This window comes from Phaethon aethereus (genome assembly GCF_964289735.1).
Source record: "Phaethon aethereus genome assembly, chromosome: 13".
Classification (NCBI taxonomy): Eukaryota; Metazoa; Chordata; class Aves; order Phaethontiformes; family Phaethontidae; genus Phaethon; species Phaethon aethereus.
The window spans coordinates 18,881,316-18,906,120 of record NC_138589.1 but is presented as its reverse complement, the minus strand read 5'-3'; the positions used below and the strand labels follow the sequence as shown (position 1 = coordinate 18,906,120).

Below are 24,805 nucleotides of genomic sequence, written 5' to 3'. Positions count from 1 at the left end.
CAGGCATAATCTTGAGTCGCAAAGATCCACATTGGAATCCAGATTTCACCAAAAAGGAAAACACTGATCATGGGAGTTGAGCTGAACCTGTTCCAGGCAACGAACCTGATCCAGGCAACAAACGTGGCCTGAATTCCGCCTTCTCTCACATTAGAGCACTGCCTGAGCCGTTATTTGTAGTCTTTGCTGAACGCGGAGCCGATCCCCAGAAGTGCATTTCATGTTGCCAGTTCACAGTAACAACTGAATTAGTAACTGACGTCTCGCAGAGAGGATTTGTTCAACAGGGAGAGCTGTGCGAACCCGCAGCCGCCTGCGGCATCGCCCCCCAGGCTCTGCCGGCCCCCGGCAGGGCCGCGTGCCGCAGCCTCATCAGCCCCTGCGCCCGCTGAGCCCCGGGCGCGCAGACCCGAGCGAACTCATTTACACGCTTCCCACTACCTTTGCGTTTCTGCACCCCGGGGATGGGTGCCTGTGGGTACAGCTTTATCAGCAAGGCCAGACGGTTTCGCTAACCCGTCTCCCGTACGCACCGTGACATCGATGCCAGCTCTAAACCAAGGAAACGCCGCTGCATCTGTCCCCCGCCCGCCACCAGATCCCTGAAGCGGCAGCCTGGCAGAAGCACAGCCGCGTGCTGGAAACTCAAGTTCTGCTGGTACCTGGCACTGGGGGGAGGAGGTGGGGAAGGAAAAGGCTTATCCTGGCTCTGGCCCTTCATGTGGACTTCCTAAATGGCAGGAGGTATGTGGAGAATACGCGTGGAGTTCCAAACCCAGCCAAAATATTTTAGAATGAAACAGAATCAAACCAGCAAGATTTTGGTCACAGCTGGGTGCCAGTCGATGAGTTAGGAGTTAGTTAACTCCTTGTTCCCTGTTTAATCTACTAAGCACCTATTATAAAGGTTGAATTCTGTAAGGGACAGTGCAAGAGAAGGAAATAAAGACGTGGTTTTTTTAACAAAAAAAGTTAGACTTTCATTAACTTTTTTTAGTACCCTACATTTTCCCATATTTCCTCTAAATTCCTAGTGTTTCTTCATGAAAAATATTTTATACACACACAAGTGCATGCAAATAAATTTGTCCAGGAAGGATTTCTCAAGGAAATTCTATGAGTTATTCACACAGACATAAGAGAATTACTCTGCGCAGGCACTACTTTTGGAAAAGTATAGAGGCACTTACATAAAAATTTGCACTAAATTGATGTCCTAGTAAAAAACATATCCTTACCGTTGCTCAGCATCAGATTATGTTTTCAGTTGCATATTATGATACATGAACATGATAATAATTTCGTGTCAACGTCTATGTGAAAAATACATGCAAGGCTGTCTAATGTTTGATTAATGGTCTGGCTTTATGTGGAAGAACTGGAAATTCTCACAGGGTTTTATAAATCAGTGAAGAGCCAACAAATTAATAACTTTGTCTCCATAGAAATAGAACTCTAATTCCATAAAATATGTCACTCAGGTATTATTATTGCAGCAATTAAGTTATTTTCCCCTTTAGTTCTTTAGTTTAGCTTTGTATAAAAATAACTGTATTTGTAGTAGGAAAATAGACTGTCATGATGCTTTTGTACAGTTATGTAGCCCAGAGGAATTAATACCCACCGAGTAAAAATACTTTCCAACCTTGTAGCATTCAATAACAAAGAAGGAAAGGGTAGGTGAGAAATTCAGTAGCGTGTATGATAATGGGAATATAAAAAATTCAAGGAAAATTCACACTATGATTCAATCCAATAGTATAAAGAAAAAGGCACATTTATTCCTGGATAATAACAACATAAATTAATTTTTCATTTTTTTCCAGATGATTTCGAATATACTATGCACTTCATGGGTGCAGTCCTTACAGAAGAAACTTAATTAATTCTCTTTCATTCTTTCTGTAATAACAGGCAATCTCCTATCTGAGGTTTATTTGACCGAGTACATTGAACTATACCAAAAACATGCAACCACTTTCTGTCCTAAATGTTGGAGCAACGTGTGATATCATGTCACATCTTTTCCTTTATTTTAGGCCAGTTTCTTTTGTTTGCCTGACTCGCTATCTTTAATGACCGTGACAAATGAACAGGGAATTGTGATTTACCTTTTCTAATCTCTATGAATCAGATTCTCAGGCATTCAAGCTGTCCAAATGCACTTTAAAACCCATGGACTTCCCTCTTACCTGTCTGGCCTTTATCGCTTTTCGAGATTGTGTATAACCATGTCCGAGTTGTTTTATTTATAATGCCATCAAGTCTAGGTTGTTACATGTGTATTAGGTTGCTGCACTGAATTTCACCCCCTCCCTCCCTTTCTGCCTGCGTCTTCAAGGGGTGTTAGAAAAATGAAATACTACTTTTCACTTATTGAACAACATTAAAAGTCAGATTCCACACTCAGGGGATATTCATTGTAACATCCCTTGTCTAAATGATCTTACTGCAAAACAAATTTGGTCCTATACATGTAAATATTAGTAGAGAATACTGACAGAAATTAAATTCTGCTAGTTATTCGGAAAAGCGTATCACAAGGTATAGCAGGATTGAGAAAATGGCCCTTTTATATATATTTCAACATACAATATACAACCTACGAAAAGCCCCGTGTTTTTCAGAGAAATAGAAAATTAAGGATATTCTTTACAGGGAAAATTATCCTTTATTTGCTAAAAGGTGAGCTCGTGCTGAACACTTCTCTAATATTTCTTTAGAGGTTAGAAACCACCTTTTTTGTTAGGTTAAGTGTCCTGTGTGCACATCTGAATGCTTGCTCTGATATACTGCCTACAACAAATCTACTGTATACAGCACAATTTTTATATCGTGTTCATCATCATAATAGTCAAGCCCCTTTCAGATATATGTTAAACAACATGGCAAACGTGTGTCATTTAAGCAATCTGCTGGGTGATGATGGAAATGCGAAGAAGTTAGAGGAAAAAGCTCCACATAAGTATGCGTTTATGACACAAAAAGAACTTTCATTAGATGTTATGGGATTAAGTACTGAAAAGACAGGAAATGGAAGAATTACAGTTGTTTGTTTAACCTTAATTTGCCACACTGAACGCTGCTGATAAACTTTATATCTAGGCCTTGCTTGACTGCAGTGTGCTACCAATGAAGCAAATAATTTACTAACAGTCTTCCACTATTTGGACATATATAGTTTTATTTTCTGCTTGATTATCTATTGTATTCAGTGCACATAATATATAGTGCTCTGTAAATGGAAAGTATTTAATCCTCTCCAAAGCTTCTCATTAACTATTATGTCTTAGTTACTCTATGCTATTTAAGCCTGGATTGGATGCCCAAGAGTTAAACTTCTCACGCACTTTTCCCTTGCCATTAGGGATCCAAATGTTTTGCCAGCCGCCTTTGATGCATGTCCATAGTATATCACTGTGGGATGAATTTTAATGTTTCCATTTGACAGACAAAAAACGGAAGGCTCAAGACCTTTAAAACTAAAAGCATCTGCTATTTTTTTACTGAAATGACAGACGCTGAAATGAAAAAACTCACCTAACTGCACAAAGGAGGACTTGTTCAAAGGGTTACAGTTATACAATGATTAAAGCTATCATGGGCTTTTTCTTCTTTAATTCCTTGTACTTAAAAACCTAAATTCTGTAAGTTTCCATGAGTCAAACTAACTTAACACAACTGACATGGAGATATGCAAAACTGAGACAGTGCTGTTTTCTTTCTCTACTAAAACGTGATTTAGATACTCGTTAATAACTTAGAAGCTTCCAGGGCCAGAAGCAAATTTTGAGTGCTCTGTTTTGAAGATGCAAACCTTGTACTCTACTAACAAAAAATTTCTTGTGCTAGCCATGAAGCATTATCAGATAAACTCTGTGGCTGCATTTGTTTTTTATGTATAAAATGCTACCAATGACCCAGGGCTGAGTCTCCAGAGAGGTGGGGCCTTAGGCAGGCAGAATTCTATTGAAAATTTCCCATTTGAAAGGAAAAAGAGGAAACATTATTCTGACAGGCCCATTAAAATAGGTAAATGTGTAAAAATTCTCCAGGGTTTGGACTATTAAATGAAATCTGGGTGAGACAGGTTAGTATCTCCAAGGCAATGCTATGCTAAGTACTACCCAATGGAGCTGCCCCAAGGGATCACATGGATAATAATTATCTAGCTATATGTAGAGTAGGTATGCATGTCTCTGTAGGAATATTTACCTAGAGCATAATGGTCCTAAAATTAGGAAGTCAGTCCCTAGCAATTCACATTTTAACAAAGAATGAATCTGCAGGCTTACTGCTGCTTAACAAAGTGCATAATTTCACTCTTACTCAGAAACTATTTTACAGAAATTGGCATCCTTATTACTAAGTTAATAGAAAAATTCCAACTGAACTCTACAAGACTTTTTTCCTATTACAGTAACATTGCAGAGCTCCACTTAGTAAAAATGAGTCCTTAAACCTGCTCACAATTTCTTCACTGAACTTAAATTCCACCCCAAGAATAACTGTCTGTGAGGCTGAAAGAAGATGGGGTTCTTTATGCCTTGAAATGCACAGACTAGGGATGTCTTGCGGTTGAGCAGTGGCTGTAAATATACAACAGAACTTCTACGTATTTGGGAAAGCTTCCGCTCTGACATGAAATTCTAAACCCGGATTCAGTGGGAATTTTGCCACTGAGCTGAGTGTGTCCATATTTTAATCTGTCCTTATTCTGCAGATGGCAAATTAATGAAATATAGCCATAACCATAGCACCTCGTATCTCCACAGCAGGACAAAAAGCTATGGAAGAATTACAGTGTTTCCCTTTGCCAATCAGGTCATGAATGCCAGACAACACCTGCTCTGGTGTTACCTGAGATCTATGCCTGCTTTAAAGACAGAAGTGCTGAACCCCACAAGAAGAACAATAATGGCTTAATTAGATACTTCCACTTGATGACGAGATTGTGGCCTAGGTACATTACCAGTCATCCTGGAAAACTTGTATTTGAGTCTTTGGTTTTCCAGCTTTTGCCTTCATATAAAATAACACTGGTCACTGGAGCTACAATCTTACATATTACCAGTCCAAATAAATTTGTCAGAGCACCACTGAAAGTTGTAACTACATGCAGATGTGCACGCATGACCTAGCTTGGCTGAGGGCAACTCAAGATTTCAATGGCTTTAAAATAGTAACAGAAATTCATACCACCCCTTTCTCAGTCAACTTGCCTCCTCACACAGCATCCTCAAACTTGATAGCTAACTTATTATAATCAAGACACTCTTTACTTCTTCCAGAGGCAAAATCTGCCTTTTCTGAAACTAGAAGAGAACAGTAATGACAAAGTGAGTTATTGTCAAGATCTGACTTCTACTGCAAGCATAACTTGTGACTGATATATCCTATTGTTATATTTCTCAAGAAGATCTGCAATATTGTTTAGTCAGTGACATGAAAAATGTGCCCTATAATTTCACAGTTCACAGCCATTCATTCTGAGTGCTGACATGGTTGAAAGCATAATGTGGCATAATATTGTTATACAGGATAAAGACAGAGGGTCTAATTAAACTCCCTTTAAATGTTACATTCATCATTATTAATTAAGAATTTGGGATTCTTAAGGAAATACCAGGGGAAGTTAAAATTGGTTCCTATGGCTTATTTGATTACACGGAAACACAGATTCTCAATTCTATCCTCCATAGCTTTAATATCAACATATTAAGCATAATTTATGCTAACAGAGTAAAGCAGATGGAAAATTTTAGGAGTATGAATATGATCTTCTAACAAGCATCGTCAGGAATGATAAAGTCTGCCGTCAGGTAGCTGGGTTCCCCGCAAAACTATGAATCACTAGATTAAGAATTCCTGGAACCCCTGCTTTAGGTAGTCTTTAATAATTTAAATCAGACACTTCTGCTATTTCAGGGACTAATCAAAGAGAGAAGGATTAATCTTTTTTTCCTCAGGAAAGGGACATTGTTCTTCAGGAGAACTGCCTCATTCAGTCTGGGTGAAAATTTACTCTCTGCTCAGCCTCCTCTTCTACTAAGAGAGGGTAAGGAAAAATTAGGTGCTATAGCAACCTGTTTATGTACATTAATCTTTCCCCCCAACCTTGGCAACTGCTAGGAAGAACCAAGCAGTAAGACAAGATGTTAGCATTGATAAGACGAAGTAAGTATGGGAGTTCCCCCACCTCCCTGCAAGGCAAAAGCCGGCGTACCAAAACTTAGCACCAACCAGTTAGAGGGATCGTCCTTAAGCGTTACAGATTAAGACATACAAAAGCAGACAAGGAGAGATGAGGCCTAACATCTGCCCCAACACAGAGACAGGGAATATCAGTAAGAAGAGGGCAAGAAGAAACAACGGGGGAGACTCGGAGGTGTTCACCACTAGGAGAAACACTAGAAGCAACTGAGAAATCAAGGACTCCTCGGGACTCTCCAAGGTGCTAAAAGGGAGGTGTTGGCAGGTTGGTTGTAAATTAAGCAAGCCAGGGAATGCCTATGAGTAATAAACACACTGAATAACAGGCTTTGGGAAGGAGACTATGAACATCTGTTCACTACTCTGAGGAGAAGAAGGTCCTGTAATTGTACAGCTCCAATACTGAAGCTGACAGGGTTGAAAGTGGGCTTTCCTGAATGTTCAGCATTAGATGCCATCCACAGCTTTTGTAGGACCTGGCTTCCACATATGGCAGATGTTTTAATTCTCTCAGCACTGGAATTTTTCTCCAGTCATTTATTTTCAGTCTCATCTCAGTAGTTCTGCCAGAGACTTTTTTTTTTTTTTTTACCAGCTGCTTCCTCCATGTTAATTCAGAGTCAGTGATATATCCACACAGTGCTGCCCAGCTACAAATCATCTTCTGAACAGGAAAAATGGGGCCTGATTTTACTCTTAAGCCATTATGACCCTTCCAGAGTTACATCAGTGTGGTCAGGGGTATGAGATGAGAATAAAAGGGTACAATACCACTCCAGAAATAATTTTTCTTCTTTTCCCATCTTGCTATAGGCCTAAAGAGTTTGCTGTATGGGCAAAGAAGGGTTTGTTTACTGTTTCAGTAAACAAAAAGTGGAAGTCAGTTTGGTCAAACAACGACCAAAAAAAAAAAAACAATGCATTTTTTTCATTAATGTTTCCCTCCAGATTAATATTATGATAGCAACATATATGTATAAAACACAGTGATTACCTACACAGATAGTATTAACACATTCAAGAAACAATTTCAGTGAAAAGACTGTTGTGTAGAATACTGTTGAACTAACGGTTGACTAGCAGGTGCCTGCAATTATAGGTGGTACTTTTGCAGCACGAGGAAATTGGCCAAGTTCTTTCTTTCAGAGGTGATTAAATCTCTCCTTTTCCACAATTGCTCGCTGGATACCCCAATACATGCAGTTCTCTAGAGTTAGTATTTTTGTGTTGCAAACTTTTGCAAGACAGAAGAAAAAAACTTTTTGCTTCGAGCAGATTCCCTCTCTACCTGGCTCTCCTTCTAACTTAAAAAATGAGAAAGGAAAAGAAAAACAATGTGCCCTGTCCAATATACAGCAACTTCAGATCTGGAGATGCGCTACAAATTCCCAATAGCTGGGTTCAGGCAGGCCATAAATAAAACTGCAGAGCCAACTTGAGATGCTCTTGGGCATAACTTACAGTGAAAAACTCTGGTGCTGCATGCTGAAAGCATGGCTCAGCCATTCATTTATAACCACAGAACTATTCTTCTGTCTGCACAAGGAAAACAAATCTCCTGTTGTTAGGAATCAAAGACAAGTCCTTCAGACTCTAGGAGACATATCTAACAATGACTGAGTTACTTCATAAGCATTCACTCTTTAAGACTTCCTATCCCTCTCTCATTATATGGTACTTCTGTAAGTGATTGTAGCGTATCCCAAAAAGCAAGTTTATTGACCTCCACCTGCAACAAAAGTGCTTTAAAAAGGCTTGATGTGCAACAAAGTACGCAAAATTGGTCCCGTAGGTGTTTGTGAGAAATGTGATTTGAAACCTCATCCTTGTTCAGAGGGGGTTCAGGATCTCTGAAAAAATCCTGGCAAGAGACATGAAAAAGGCTTTTTGAATTATCTTTGCAATTCATGGCTTATATATTCACTACATTTAAGGGTGGTGATTGGCAGCAAAGAGAAGTAACAGAAGTAAGCTTGCTTTTTCCAAGGACTGAATTCTCCTTAGTTTTCAATTCTCAAGTATTTGAGAATTGGAAGAAACTGACTGAACTATAAACTCCACTTCAGTGTAGTTTCAGCACTATGTTACAGAATTTTAGGCAGTCCTTTTTTTGACAAAGGGTATGCAGATCATGGTTGCCATCAATAAGAATTTGGAACATTTCCAGTGACTTCCACCAACTCTCTAGGCACCGACCCCAAAGTTATGATGATATAATCTAAAGCAAAATGTGGCCCAGTAGTAAAAGTTCCCATTCCCAAAGTCAATGACCAGTCCGTTGTCCAATGGCTCTTGGTGAAATGACAACCAACCAAACATGATCACTTTTAATTCAGTGTCTGTTAGGTCCAGCCTTATCATACCCATGGTCTGACGTTGGTGGATGAAGCCTCATTAACTTATACAATTAGTTTGCAGTATAGAAAAGTGCACTTTATATAAAGAGAAGCAGAATCTATCCACCTTTCAGAAGACCAGTAGCAGTTATTTGGAAATGATGGCAATAATAAATACCCCTTTGCTCCCATTTCCAGACTAGCAGACCTCTCAAACACACAGCAGTAGAATCGTGGTGCTATAGCAGTTGAACATCCAGGCTGTATGTTAAGAGGCATCTGGATAGCTGGATCCATCACAGGCTACCCTAATCTGAAATGATTAATCTCAAACAAATGGAGATTTATTGGTTTCATATTTATGTAATTCCACTAAATTAATGAGATGTTGCTATGAGGAGACCAGAATCAAATAAAAGGATGTCAACTTCCACACAAAAAATTGGCTTTCAAATTTCTACAGTTGAGACTTCACCACTAAGACAATGTACCTATGCTTCTGGAAGCCACTTATACTATGTGGGGTCAGCTGGATTCAGGTGCCAAACAAAAAATTACACACACACGCACAAATATATATATCTTATTTACATATATTGCTTCAAATATTTTTGGCAGTCTTGTATATTCCCACAAAACTCATTGCAGTTTGGGTTCTAAGTTCTCCAGCTTCAAATACTGCATTTTAATTCTACTTAATGAATTAGATATGCTTTAGAGCTATAACAAACTTTTCTTGTGAAGATATTTCTGAAGCATTAAGTCACACGGCTTACTGAGAATAAATATCGCAATAATATATTTACATAAATAATTTAAAATCCAAGAGCACAGTAGGTAATAAAAATATATTGTTATGGTAAACCATGAAACCAGAGAACGTTGTTTTAATTAAAAATTACAAATACACTGCAGTAAACAACTTACTTACACGTAGTTAAAAGTCTAACTATTGAATATCCTGGACTTGTTGAATCCAAAAAAGGGAAAAATACTGAAACCAATCTCTTCACACAGACAAATATTGAGGACAGTAATTGTGTTTAATTAAGATCTACTCTTAATAATGGATTTCAGAGAGTGAGGTTCTCCTTTTAATTTCCCAAGGTAAAAAATGTTATTAAATTGGCCTTTAACTTCTCATTGACATGTACACTTGAAACTTCTGATTAAAATTTCAGAGGTTGGGAAGAAGCACCCAAAATTAAACTCTTAAATCTGGCACAAAAACAACAATGATCCCTGATTAAGAAATCAAATTTCAGAAACTTCATTACTGTTCTATTAATAAATTGTTGGGTTATAATTAAAATGGGGCCTTCTGGATTTCTTTATTTTTTTAATTCTAAAAAAGTTGGAAACTGTAGAGGGAATTAAATACTCAAAAAAAAAAAAAAAAAAAAAGGATAATGACTCTAAGAAATGTGATCCAACTTGAACAGGTTCCTTTTCTTTCCGGGATTGATCACAGCAGAACAAACATTATTTTCCACCCCAAAGTATATGTTCAGGAAAAACCACTGGTTCTGTCTGCTCCTTCATTTCTACAGCATCCATAGTCCAAAGCTCACTATACTCATTGCAGACTATTCATAGGAAATCACTGATCTGGGTATAGTTGTGAAAGTCAGCATTAACCTAGTTCTAAACAGCTATAATTTAGTAATTATAAGAGTAAGTAAGAGTGTATTATATTATACGAGTATATGAGCGAGTAAGATTTAACTTGATGCCTACAATTATTTAGCTGGTCAATATGAGCACACAGTTCTTGTTTCCAGGATGATGTTTCTACCTCTACCTTGAGTTTCTTGAAATGTTAACGTCAATAGATCAGAGAAGAGCTGACACCATGAAAGTTCACTGCTAATCGTGTGCAAACAAATAGCTAGAGCTCAAGGTATGTGCTTTTGAGTCTTACAAAAACTTGGAATCATATTTTTTTCAGTGTAATACATTTTTGCCAGCTTGTTTGAGCTTTTAAATGAAATTCTCAGTCTGCAAAAACACTTCAAGCTGAAGAATAAGAAACAAAATTGCTTCAAAAGTACAGCTGTCTTTAAGAATTTTTACAAGGTAAGCCACATTTTTCAGAGAGATAAGTAATTTGAATCTGATTCAGATATGTAACGTTCAAAGAATAAAATCAATCCAGATGTAGACAATGACACAAATGGCTACTATACACAAGGTTCTTGAAGTGCATTTGTGACGTTATATCTAGTAGAGTAACTAAATTTCCTGATTACAAACAATCATCAGCCCCTCCTACAAGTTTTATACAGAAAACTAACTAAAATTATCCCTGCAGTTAGACGTATCTCAGTTATTATAGGTTGAAAATCAAAAAGTAACATTACTAATTCTCTGTTGTTCTTTTTTCTGTATCCATCTACATATTTTGCACAGATATATACTTTGACTGGGGGTGATGTACATTGTTCACACAGTGCCCACAATACGAATCTGGTTTTCATTGCTTGCACACACAAAACATTGCTTACTCATGGTCATCGATATTTAGTGTAATATCTCATTTAAGAGTCTGTATTGTGCCTGCTTGGCCTTTATTTTACCAGTATAATCTTAGTAAAGACTCTGATGATATAATTTATAGCAGCACAGTCTAAGAACGATGTAGCTCTGTGTGCATTCTCTATAAAAGTCCTTGGCCTAGGCCCAAACTCTTAAACACACACCTGCCTGTAGGAACTTATGGGAAAACATTTTGGCCAGACCCAAACTGGTGAGTAGCTTTGTCCTTTATACATGCAATTTTACGCTGCCCTTAATTGCAGATGCTGTTCTCATACACTACAAGTGTTCCCTTTTCATTGCTACTAGCTATGTGTTTCGATAATAACTGTCAGCGTTAAAAGCATCTTTTAAAAATGTTATTTTATGCTTTCATGTTATTTTAGCTAAAGGACATACAGGTAGTCAAATTAGCCTTTCCTGAATCATTCCACCATTTCCCAGATTTCCATTACATTTGCATTTTCTTCTAACTTATACAGCCACTTCCTTTTACATAGTTTCCGTATATGATCACGCTTCATTCCCAACCCAATCTAGCTTATTTCTGCTCTTATTTTCTGCATGTGCATGATAAGAAAGCAAACTCTTGCTTTTGGCTAAAAATCTTCCAGGTTTTGTCCATACAGATATGGTAAAACTTCTGGGAAAATTCTGTTTAGATTATGAGCTGGTTCTAGTGAAGATTTGAGAGTTCCTTTGCAGCCAGTTGTGAAATGTAGTGGACTGCAAAAAGTGTTTATATTACTTAACTGGTTACAAACAATACTTAAAGCTAATTTAGAGTTTTCAGTGACTCACTGGTATGTCCTCCAATTTCACTGTCAATGCAGTTAGGAGAAATTCAGCAAAATCAGTAGAACAAGGGGAAAAATTCAGATAATAGTTTCTGGATTGTTGGTTTTGGTAACCAAATCCTTATATTTTCTTGGCTTTTCTCCCATGAAAATTCATAAAGAACTTCAGTAACTATGTTTCTTAAACTCGGTCCCAATTCCAAAGGGAATAAACATCTTTTACCTACACAATCCATATTCTGAGTAATGCTGCTAAGGGTCATATTGCTGTATCTGACAAGCAATAGAAATTACATAGGTTTTCCATGCATAGACACAAATTTGTGTGGCCACAATGAATGAAATGAGGAATCTTTGGAGCAAAAACTACAATTAAGAATAAAAAGGCATTCTGTAAATAAATACATTTAGAAAACAAGGAGAATGACATACGTTAAGAATCATCCTTCAGATAACCTGATATTTCAATGGCTGAACTAAAAGCCATTTTTGATAGAGAAAACCGAAATATTCATACTCCATTAACAAGGTATTTTTGAGGCAATGCAGAGAATTAAAACCTTTCATGATCTGCCTTGCCTTTTTCCTCCTTCGTTGGAGTTGAGCACACTCACCTGCTTAAATTCACCTTCTCATCATTCAAATCCAAGGCTGTCAGCGCGGTCCTTTGCAATGGCATGCTGACCAACATTTGTTACTGACAAAGAACATCTTCAAGATCAGTAGTTTTCTTTTGTTTGGTAGAACAGTACATATGTCAAACCTTCTTTAAGAAGTGCTCAATCACTGCTAATTAACCCTGAGATAGCAGAGAAATCTACATCTGTGGTATAAACTGACAGTGTACATTGTTCAGGTAAAGTTTGAAGTAATTCTCACGGAGATGTTTATGCCCTTCTATATACATTGATATCTAGGGAAAATTAGACTCACAAGTAAGAATGAAAAACTAAACAGAGATGTAGATTTTACTTGTAGTGCCTAACCTGCAATTCTCCAATGCTGAGAAAAGCTGTCTGGAAAGTCAATTTAGTATTAGAGAAGAAAGTAGTTGATCTTTCATTTTTCAACAAATCTAAAACCAAAAAACCAGACCAGGTGGACCAAAATACAAGATGATGGCACCACTTAATATCTAGGTTTGATCCTTGTGATAGGGCACGTGTGTGGGATTATATTATCATAGCACAGAAATAATTTACTTTCACCTATCTGGGCAAGGCCAAGTCTTAGCTTACTGTAGCTTCAGTGTTTTACTGGGCTATATTTTGTCTGCCCTTGAACATGGATGGACGGTCATTATTTCACTGAGGGACATTATAAATGATCATGACCTGACTTAAACCATCTGTAAAACAGATAAATTATTTCTATACACATTTTCAATTTTTACACATTTTTCTGCCTCTTATGAAGGAAGAGGAATAAACAAGCAGCTTAAAAGTAATTTTGAAACTGTGCAAAGCTATGTCTATTGCTCATGGCACTCGATTGTTCTACTGCAGTAACCTCATAGCCTTGAAAACTACGGCCCCTGTCTAATGCAGTTCTGTGTTTTCATCATATTGAACCTCTTCACTGCAGGGCCGGGGGGGAAAAGTGCCACTTCTTATTATGCAGAGCCCAAACAACTTCAATTTAATTCTGCACTGGCAGGCAAATTCTTGGGCACAAAAGACATACTCACTTCCTGATGGATGAAAAGTAGAGGGTGTTGCACTCACCTGATAGTCTGATGTTGCAAAGTATCTGGATCAGTGGCATTTACAGTTAGCACAACACTGCCAATAGGGATGTTTTCTTGTTTTGTCACTGTCATTGGGTTTGGGTGGAAAACTGGGCCTTCATTCACATCCTCAACAGTGATCTGAACTGTTGCCGTGGAACTGGGGCCATAGGCTATGTCTGGAATCAGCGGGTCTTCATTTTCTACTTTGATCAGCAGCGTGTGAAACGCCGAAATCTCATAGTCTAAAGGCTGTAAAACACATCATAAAATCAGAGTGTGAGGTGCAAAGACAGTACTTAACATTTTTTCTTTGTACCCCAATGCAAACTTGCAGAAGACAGAATTAGCCAGAAAGGGACAACAGCATTCATTGCATCTGATACTTGGTCAGAGTTTAGCATTAGACACAAATGGTAGTTATAAAGTACACTGAAGATAATGAACTGACTAGATAATGAAAGATGGAGATGTCCCTCTATCCAAGAGCATATAGTTTTTTGCCATACCTCATACATATAATTTAATTCACAAGCAGGGACAAAATTAGAAAGGCCAAAGCCCAGCTAGAGCTCAGTCTGGCCACAGTTGTAAAGGATAATAAAAAATGCTTCTACAAATATATTAACAACAAAAAGAGAGGCAAGGAGAATCTCCATCCCTTACTGGATATGGTGGGGAACATTGTCTCCAAGGACGAGGACAAGGTTGAGGTACTTAATGCCGCCTTTGCCTCAGTCTTTAATAGCCAGTCCAGGTATCCGCAGGGTATTCAGCCCCCTGAGCTGGAAGATGGGGATGGAGAGCACAATAACCCACCCATAATCCAGGAGGAAGCAGTTAAGGACATGTTAAACCACCTGGACACCCACAAGTCTATGGGGCCTGATGGGATCCACCCGAGAGTACTGAGAGAGCTGGCAGAGGAGCTTGCCAAGCCACTCTCCATCATTTATCAGCAGTCCTGGTTAACAGGGGAGGTCCTAGAAGACTGGAGGCTTGCCAATGTGACACCCATCTACAAGAAAGGCTGGAAGGAGGATCCTGGGAACTACAGGCCTGTCAGCCTGACCTCCGTACCAGGGAAGATCATGGAGCGGTTCGTCTTGAGAGTGCTCACAGGGCATCTGCAGGAAAACCAAGGGATCAGGCCCAGCCAGCATGGGTTCATGAAAGGCAGGTCCTGCTTGACCAACCTGATTTCGTTCTATGACCAGGTGATCTGCCTAGTGGATGAGGGAAAGACTGTGGATGTTGTCTACCTGGACTTTAGTAAAGCCTTTGACAGCATCTCCCACAGCATTCTCTCGGAGAAACTGGCGGCTCATGGCTTGGACAGGTTTACTCTTCGCTGGGTGAGGAACTGGCTGGATGGCCGAGCCCAGAGAGTTGTGGTGAACGGCGTTAAATCCAGCTGGCGGCCGGTCACAAGCGGTGTTCCCCAGGGCTCGGTTCTGGGGCCGATCTTATTCAATACCTTTATCGATGATCTGGATGAGGGGATCGAGTGCTCCCTCAGTAAGCTTGCAGATGACACCAAGCTGCATGGGAGTGTTGATCTGCTGGAGGGTAGGAGGGCTCTGCAGAGGGATCTGCACAGGCTGGATCGATGGGCTGAGGTCAACTGTATGAGGTGTAATAAGGCCAAGTGCCGGGTCCTGCACCTCGGCCACAACAATCCCACGCAACGTTACAGGCTTGGGGAGGAGTGGCTGGAGAGCTGCCCGGTGGAAAGGGACCTGGGGGTGCTGGTTGACAGCTGGCTGAATATGAGCTGGCAGTGTGCCCACGTGGCCAAGAAGGCCAACAGCGTCCTGGCCTGTATCAGAAATAGTGTGGCCAGCAGGAGCAGGAAGTGATCGTGCCCCTGTACTCGGCACTGGTGAGGCCGCACCTTGAATCCTGTGTTCAGTTTTGGGCCCCTCACTACAAGAAGGACATTGAGGTGCTGGAGCGTGTCCAGAGAAGGGCAACGAAGCTGGTGAGGGGGCTGGAGCACAAGTCGTATGAGGAGCGGCTGAGGGAACTGGGGTTGTTCAGTCTGGAGAAGAGGAGGCTGAGGGGAGACCTTATCGCTCTCTACAACTACCTGAAAGGGGGTTGTGGCGACGTGGGTGTTGGTCTCTTCTCCCAAGAAACCAGCGACAGGACGAGAGGAAATGCCCTCAAGTTGCGCCAGGGAAGGTTTAGATTGGATATTAGGAAAAATTTCTTCACAGAGAGGGTGGTCAAGCATTGGAACAGGCTGCCCAGGGAGGTGGTGGAGTCACCATCTCTGGAAGTGTTCAAAAAACGTGTGGATGTGGCGCTTCAGGACATGGTTTAGGGGACACGGTGGTGCTGGATTAATGGTTGGACTTGATGATCTTGAAGGTCCTCTCCAACCTTAGTGATTCTGTGATGTAATATGCATTTAGCAAACAGATAAGTCACACTCAGCAGCTACTTATGATAAGTAACTTAGGGCCATTTTCTGAACTCCTACCTTGAAATCAAAAGCACTGCCATGGAAATACATGTCATTTGTCTTAAGAATTGAAAATGCCTCTGCTGAAGTCAAACAGAGAAAATTCTGGTACACGCAGCAACCAGGGCTATTTTCTTTTTTAAGTGTGAAATATAGGATTATCTTCATACAAAGGCAGGCAATAAATGTTTTCATGAGACTTTAGAAATATGGGACCAAAGACAGCTCTCCAGTTCAGTCTGAAGCCATGTCCCTTACTTCCCAGGTATTTGCATCTGTGTTCTCTAACTGAGAACGAAATGTGGCCCCTGAATTCTAATTGTACCCTCAGTCACAAAAACCCTGTTGTTAAGTCTCACTATTAGTAGTGATGCTTACTGTAAAACTAGCTGTTATTTAAGCAGAACAGCAGTATAATTAGCAATAGGCAGGTCCTTATGACTAAAGAAGTAAGGTTACTGTGACAGAAGAAGAGGGTATACATATTGTTTGGACAAGGGCTGGTAGCCAACTATGTATTTTTCCGTAACGTATCCTTGCTGTGCCTTCTTTTATACAGTAGATCCAGTGGGTGGACCTTACAGTCATAATACAGTACAACAGTAAATTATTCTTACTTTGACAACAGAGAGCATTCCTTCATTAGTCTGGGGATTGGTATGGATTTCAAAACTCTGCCCCGGATTTCCATTAATAATGGTGTAGACAGCTCTCCAAGCTCCGGTTGCTGGGTCATCTCGGTCACCAACGGTTAAGTTTACTATTACACCTGTGACTCCCTCCTTTACTGTAGCTTGAAACTAGAAAAAAACCAGAGCAAATTGTTACTGTTTTCAATTAATGACCACACACACACGAAATATCCAAGCCAGCATTAATTATTTACCATAACAGGAGAAAGATGTAATCCTTGAGTGAAACTGAACATTATGGGCTCTAAATAATACATTGTCACTCATGAAATAAAGTAGCACATTACAGCTGCTCTCCATTTAATAGATGGCAGATAAGCAGCAATGTGATAGGAATCAAGCTTTGGAGGATTCTGATCACAAGGGGACAGTTCATCTCATATTACTGGCAAAGTGAATCCTGAAAATATATACAGCATTGTATAGGTGCATATTCAATCAGAAAGGGTACTATACTCGTAGCTAAGCGGAAGAGGAAGACGATTAATATAGCCCATTCTTGTCCGCGAATGTACCAGTATTTACAAGTAACCCAGCTTTGCATTTCAGACTATTATTTCCATAAATTACCCTACCTATATTAATTTTTCACTACACTCTTATCAATACATAAAACATTTTTTCACAAAAAGCATTCCCATATCTTTTTTTGGAGGGTTTGCGCTAAGAGACTAAAAAATAATTGGATCTTATGCTACCACTTTGTCTGCACAACTAAAAGTCAGTGTTGCTTTCTTTTTTCAGCGGAAGGATTTTTTATGACCTTGTGAAGTTTGTTGCAGAGCTGTGCTATTCAGCTAGCCAAGCCCTATGAGAAAATTCTAATTTACTATCCAGACAAACTGCGTATAACATCATTCTTATTTATGTAGGAAAAACATTAAGCAAACCGTTGGAAAAGCTTGTAAGGGTCAGACTTAATAATACCGCTCACCTTTCAAGTACTTGAAGCTGACGTGCTAAAAGCACTGTATATAAGAGTGATAAGATAATACCTGCTTTATAGGTGGATAAACCAGAATGATAACATACTTAATCCTGAGAAGTGCTGAACATCAGCAGTACCATTATAGATCGTTAGGAAATCTTAGCATTTCTAGGGATTAAACCTTCAAAAGTCCAAAATTACAAAGTTTAATGACACGAATAGGTTTTGGTGTACGTGCGCTGCTTAAAAGCGACATCGTCGGTGACAATATATCACTCAAGCGCAAAAATCACCCAAGTGGCTTCAAGAACTGAATAGACCACACAAAGTCATACCACTACAGAAGATTTTGTGAAAATATTGAATCCAGAGAATGGCATTTTATTAATATATAGATTTCACAATCTGGACAAATAGTAGGCAAAGTGGATTTCCTCATAGTAAAACACAGAGGAGACAACTATGTCTTTTCTTGTGTTCAGTTATCTTTTTTTTTTCATTTCTTCTAATAGATTTGCTTCCAAACTCTTTTTCAATTTAGCTGTATAATTTCAGTGTATGCATTCAGTTCAAGCTTTTCAGCCTCAAACTTGATTTTATAAAAGGATGACATTAATGATTGGCTATTTCTATCTTCTTTGGTATATTTAACAAAGAATTTAAAGATTCTTTTGATTTTGATAGTTAATATGTAACAGGTTGTGATTGAGCTTTGTTTCAGACAGATCATTAAGCTCATTTGCAGTTTAATTAACTCTAAATGATAATATAACAATATTTTCACTTGCTTTGAAACAAAACAAAAGAAAAGCTCCATTAAGAATCTTGGAAGTAACAGAGGAATGATTACCAAGATTGTATTTCTTCCTGCTCAGCAAAATGCTGTCACTGGAAAGCACACTTGGATACCTCTTACCCTAACTGAAAATAAGCGATTAGTTTGATTGATATTTTTGTATTATTTCATATTGTCTCAGCTTGCACATGTCTAAAACACGAGATCAGAATGATAAGGGCCAGAATTTTTCCCAACAAGTGTTCAGTACCAAACAATTCCTATTTAGCTATGTAAAAAGGTGACTAGAATTCAAGGAACCTAATCCTAAAGAATCTAACCCTTAGATTTGACTGGGCATCTGCTACTAATTCACACTGATCGTTCAGAAAAATCTTTTCCTTAATCCACTGGTCTGATTCCATTAAGTGTTCAATACTCCCGGGATCACCTTGGAAACAGTCAGACCTGTTATGGTAACATATTTAAAGATTTGGCTATTTTATTCAGATACATAATTGCGAAGCCAGTGAGATAATTTTATTATTGTTAACCCACCAGTACCAGACTATGATGGAAGACGTTGCCATGACGTGCCAGCTAGTTCAAAAAAAACGGAATGTCAATTTAAGGATATCTAATTCAAGGATATCTCAAGCTGGGGTTGGGTTTTTTCTGTATTCTTATTTTCTCCTTATTTATTGGGAAGGGCTCTCAGTAGTTTCAAGTGGAGTGAGTTAGCAGTGCAGAAAGGGCACATAGGCTTGCTGTGGGCATAAAACTACAGAGCTTCTGACACCGGCAAATCAAGGAAGTGACAACATCTACAGGAAAAGGCTGTGCCAAGCCAAATAACTCCAAGCATGGTAGTACACTCACCCCTAGCATTCTTTGCATTTTAGAAATGACCATATGACCATATAAACACAGAGGGTATTTGAAGCTGTCTGGAACATTAGACTAAAATCTGGTCAAGACGGATGATAAAGCAGAATGATCACATCACAGAAGTTGTCACATGGATGTACTGTAAATTTATAACATGAAAATTGCAATAAATTGCAGATTTGTAATTACAAACCACAAATATCTACCGTGAAATAGAGAAGCCCAGAAAAATATAGTGTATATTATCTAGAAGGTGAAGTCTTTTCCCTGTTCAGCCACCTTTATATAAACAATAGGCTTCCTAGTATTTAAAAAAATCTGTTATGTTTATACTGGGTCCCTCTCAAAAACAAAAGTAAAGAAGGGAATTTAAAAACTATGAAAGGACAAAAATAGGAATTAGATTTGCAAATAGAGAAAACATAACCACAGGTTCATCATATTGCAAAATGAAAGGTTTATGTTCTCAAAGCATGGTGCTTAACTGGAGGAGCCTGATCCAATGCTCTAAAATAAAACTCCGTAGTGGCTAACATAAATAATTGGATCACAAGTTAATTGATTTTAGTCTTTTTAAATATCTGCACATCCCCTAAGCACTACTATAAATTAAGAATAAAATAGATGAGTTCAGTACTTTATTTAAACTGCTATCATCTGGACCCGTATTAAAAATAATAACTTAGAAGGCAAATAGCCTGGGCCAGAGTTGCATTTGGCTGGAAGGAGCTATGTTCATTTACTACAGCTGAGTATTTGAATATGTAAGGTTAACTTGCTCTGTGGAATGATATGCCATATTGTAATTTATTGTGTTTGCCATGCATACAGCCTAGAAATTCAAGTCATTCTCTCATATTTAGAATTTTATAAACATAGGGGGCAAAAAAGACCCGATTCCTCTTTTTCTGCACCCAAAAGCTTATGAAAAAATAGAGAAAGACAAAAGACTGATAGCAACTTAGAAGGAAACAATGAGTCAGCAGTGGCCAGCAGTCCACTCTTAATGATCAGGTTTTTTGTAGAGAAATTAGGCTTTTAACAGGGAACTGAAAGACATCAAGGAAATCCAGTGATGGATGTAGATGAAGAGTTCCTCCAAGGGTGTGAGGGTGGCTTATGAGGAGGCACAAATAGACTTAAAAAGGTAATGAGTGAACAGTGTTTGCTGTCATGATGGACTGATGGGAAGTAGATATTGAACACTGGACATTCTTTTGAGAGATTACAAAGATGGTTGACTAGGCATGGATGTCCCTGAGAGTGAAAACAAGCAGTTTATATTTCTTACAGCAAAGGAGTCAGTAGAGGGCTGGCAAGGAGACGAGTAACATTCAAACCAACTGTGTTAAAACACGACCTATGTAACAGCACTCAGGATGGCTCTGAGCGGAAGAGATATCTCAGTTCAGCAAACTCTGCTCCTCCTTCCCTGGATCTTGGAAACCTACTCCAGACTCCGTGCAAAGCTTGGGAAGAGAAAATGAAAAGTTATCGTTCCAAGCTGGCAGGAATTTTATCTTACTGCGTATAGGAAATTCAAGACGGCAGGTATCTACTGAGAATAATTAGGCCTTTATCAAAGGCTAGCTAAAGGGAGAAGTCAAGTGTGGAAACAAAGAAATTGAACCACAGCTTAATTTTAGTAGTTGTTTCCCGGCAGAGCCAGGTTATAGTGTAACACTGAGGCAAATCCTCCTCCACACTGAGCTCTATGGCAAACTGGCGGGACACTACAGTGACAGCTCTCACTGAACAGTGAAATGGCTCAGTAGGGTCTCAGGAAAAACCAGTCTTGTCAGATTTCCACCATGGGGCTGATACATGAAAAGATCACTGTAAAATGGTATCACCTGAGAATCCAGACATTAACTCCACCTCAGCCTCAAGCAAACTGCAAATGGTACCTAATCTCTATGAAAATTGGATTCTTACCGGACAGCCTTATTTAAAGCTTCTGTAGTACGGGAGGTTTTATTTACTACTTCTCAGAGCACAGAGGAACAAATGAACTTCATCTCATCAGAATCACCTGAATGTCTACTGTCCAGCAACAGCATGAGCATGCAGTAATAACCTTAATATCTTTATGAAGGCACCAAAAAACTGTCTCAGAGTGGGGTACCAATATACCCAAATTAAAGAGCTGCCACAAGCAGCAAACACAACGCAAGATAAACGTGTCTGGGATTGATGATCGCTACCCTATGGCTCATTAAGATTCTGCATGCTGTGATTCCCAGTCAAGAACAAACAAATTAAAACTGCATGTCAGTTTGCATTTATCAGGGTGACATTCCAGTTGAAGGTATTCTGTGCTATTATCATGTGTTTGTTTCCCCATCTATATATCATAAAAGATGAGAAATAATGGGATACATTAACTCATGTCTCCATTAGAAATTCTGCAGAGAAATTGCATTATTGTATTTGTCCTCCTCCACTGAAGTCCGCTGCTTTTGCAACCATATTTTGTCTATCTACTTTCATGAAAACGTGAAGACAAGCTTATACAATCTCTTGCAATCTGCTTGCTCTTTGCCTGTGTCTTTTATTTTTCACACTGCCATTCAGCATGTGTGCACCTGAGCGGCCAATATTTATTTGTTAGGGAAACAATGCATTTTCCATAGCTTTGCGTCTGGAATATATTCAAGGATAAAAGAATTTTCAGAGTGATCACAAAGGTTTGCATTCTCAAGCAATCAGGAGTGAGACTCGCACGTCAGTAACGGACATTTCTTGTGGAATTCACCAGGACACAAAGCCCAGCTTGCCAGCTAATAATAAACCAAGTAATCTTATGCTCAGAGCCCATCAGACTTCACAAACCAGGCAGGTGAAATACTAGGTGGAAGTATTTAGCATAACATTTGTGCATCGAACAAAGTGATACTGATGATTCTTCAGTCACCTTTCATCTCAGCACAATGACCAAATGTGCTGGCCTGCTATCGGGGGCCCCTGGAGGGCTGAAAAACAGAGGACCTGACCAACTGCAGTTTATTCTGAACTCACTACATGAGCAATTTAATTGTCAATTTTGTGGCCAGGGCAAATTGTAACTTGGCATTACATCCTCCCTCATCTCTTCTACAGATTTTGAAGGTATTTTCCCTCTTCAAACTGTGCATAGCCTTTTCTATATGGACACAAATGCTGCCATAGTTCAGTACAGAGATAGCTGTATTAACGTAATGGATTAAGTTGATGTAAGCTGTACACGAAGCAACGTATGAAGCACTTTGGAAGCCATTTAGATGAAGGACACTATGTAAATATAAAGCATTATCATAGTATGACAAGGATTTGACGGTGTAAACTAGGTGTAAAACACAAATTAAAGCTATAAGTCACCTAAACAGTTTTTAGTAATTGTCATTGTCTTAATGCCATAATGCTGGCTCGTAGGCACTACATTATTTCTTAAAGTGTTTCTTTCAGCTTATTCTATGTTTTTTCTAAGTACATAATATTCTTCCATCTCCCTAGTGAAATTATAGAAAGAATTCAATTGTAGCTTAGACAAAAATCTTTTAGAATATATTAAATTGACCATAATAATTTTGGATGCATTTTCACTTTTTACTTTTGAATGAATTTCACAGGCTATGTATTGTAAATGCCTTGTGATCTTTCAAGGCACACACCAGTTACTTTGCAAAATAAAAGTACTGTTCAATAATGAAAGACTGAATATTTTTGTCCACTATATGCTGCCTGCAACAACAGCAACAAATCCAAAATATTAATTAGCTAAATGGAGTGCCAACGATTAAATTCTGCTCCCTGTAACATGGCTACAATTTCTTCAGGCTCTATATACTTGTGCCTCCTTATTGAAAAATGTAAAATGCTTGATATCTCTGACGTTAATAATGAATGATCAAAAAAAGGCAAGTTTCAACATGACTTCATCTTGTATTGCTGCTCATCAGTCTGGTTGGAAAAGTACTGCTAAAAAGTACTAGTAATGCAGCAAACAAAGAAATAAGAAAGAATTAATTAGGCTGTTTCCCTATGCTCCAGGTGCAAGTCCCTCTCTGAGCAGTTTTCCATTGCGATGAAGCCAGGCTATCACTGGGATTCAGTGGGACCACTTCACGAACTCTTCAGGTATTAGGATTCACGACTCAGTAGGGTAGGGACAGAATGCAAAAATAACGGGGTAAAATGGATGGATGGATAACCTGCTAGATGCCGCAAGAGTTGCCTCTACAGTTGTTGGAGTAGCAATGCGAAGAGACCTTCTATCCCTCTTGCACACAGCATAAATCTTAGAAAACTTTGGAAGATCTACAGAGTAAGATCCTCATAAGATTCAGAAATGAATTTAAAGAATTTTCCTTTCTGCTTCTTTCCCACAGCAGTGCTGAAACCCCCATTCAGAGCTGATGTTGTATTTCTATCCTCTCATTCATGTGCTTGCAGAAGACTAAAAAGCCATTCAGGGACTGTAAAATAAGTGATGGCGAAGGATACCTGAAAATAGCCATTTTTTTTTTGAATCATTTTGAAGAATTTTGTTTACACTAGACTTTGACTCTTTCTTGAGCCAGCTCATGGCCTCACCGAGTGAAGGTAAAGAGATAATTCTAATACGTATTAATCATATGTTGAATGACTGCTTCAAAGCCTGTTACCTCCAGGGTATACATCAAATATAGTACAGTTGTCTGAAGATTCAGAAGGAAGACAAACTTCTCTTTTTTTTTCCCAGAATATATAAATAATTTAGAAAGGATTCATTCTTTTTTTCACTTTTTCACCTATAAATGCAATGTGCATTAATTTATTTATAGAATAAGTCAAGTACTCATGAATACAATGGATGCTTCTATGCTTCTAAAATGATGGTCATATCACAGAAAAACAAATGCTCTTTCTCCAGGTGGACAGAGGACAGTGAAAGTTCACTATAATATTTACTACACTTAAGGTATTTTTGAGAAAAAAGAAACAATGATGTTATTTTCTTATGTATCAGAAATTCTTTCCCCCCCAGGTAGAACAAACCTTACGTTTAAAACAGCAGCATCATAGAAAATGATGATCTGACCATGTCTGAAAGAGCAAACTACACCTATTCACCTGTTACAGCATCAGCGTTGCCTAGGGAACAGGGAGATATCTGCTTTCACATTTGAGACCGCTCGCGCTGTATTCAGCCAACCAAGCTATGTATTATTTCTTCCTCACTGCACTTCCCATCAAAAGCAGTGTTAAGCCTATCTTCTTTCTAAGGTGCTAGATGTCTTCTTTAAATAGATGAACTTTAAATAGAATAGACTTAGACAGATTTTTCATTCTTTTTTATCCAGTGCATTTTAGGAGCAAAAAGGGTTTACAGGCTTTTTTCCCCCACCAGTTCTCACTTATGCTAACGATGGTCAAGAAGGAAGGGAAGGAAGCCTTGTTAAATGCTCCTCTCTCATTTTTAGCAAAGAC

The 24,805-nt window shown here is 38.8% G+C and overlaps 1 protein-coding gene across 1 annotated transcript in view; it reads right to left on the bottom strand.

Moving 5' to 3' along the window:
* Positions 1-24,805, bottom strand: part of CDH13 (cadherin 13) — a gene marked incomplete at both ends in the record, with an annotated part of 495,274 nt that overhangs the window by 29,172 nt on the left and 441,297 nt on the right. Inside the window, 2 exons of the mRNA XM_082005778.1 lie at positions 13,606-13,859; positions 16,692-16,874. Of these exons, the coding sequence (XP_081861904.1) occupies positions 13,606-13,859; positions 16,692-16,874 (437 nt within the window). The remainder of the gene's footprint in view (positions 1-13,605; positions 13,860-16,691; positions 16,875-24,805) is intronic.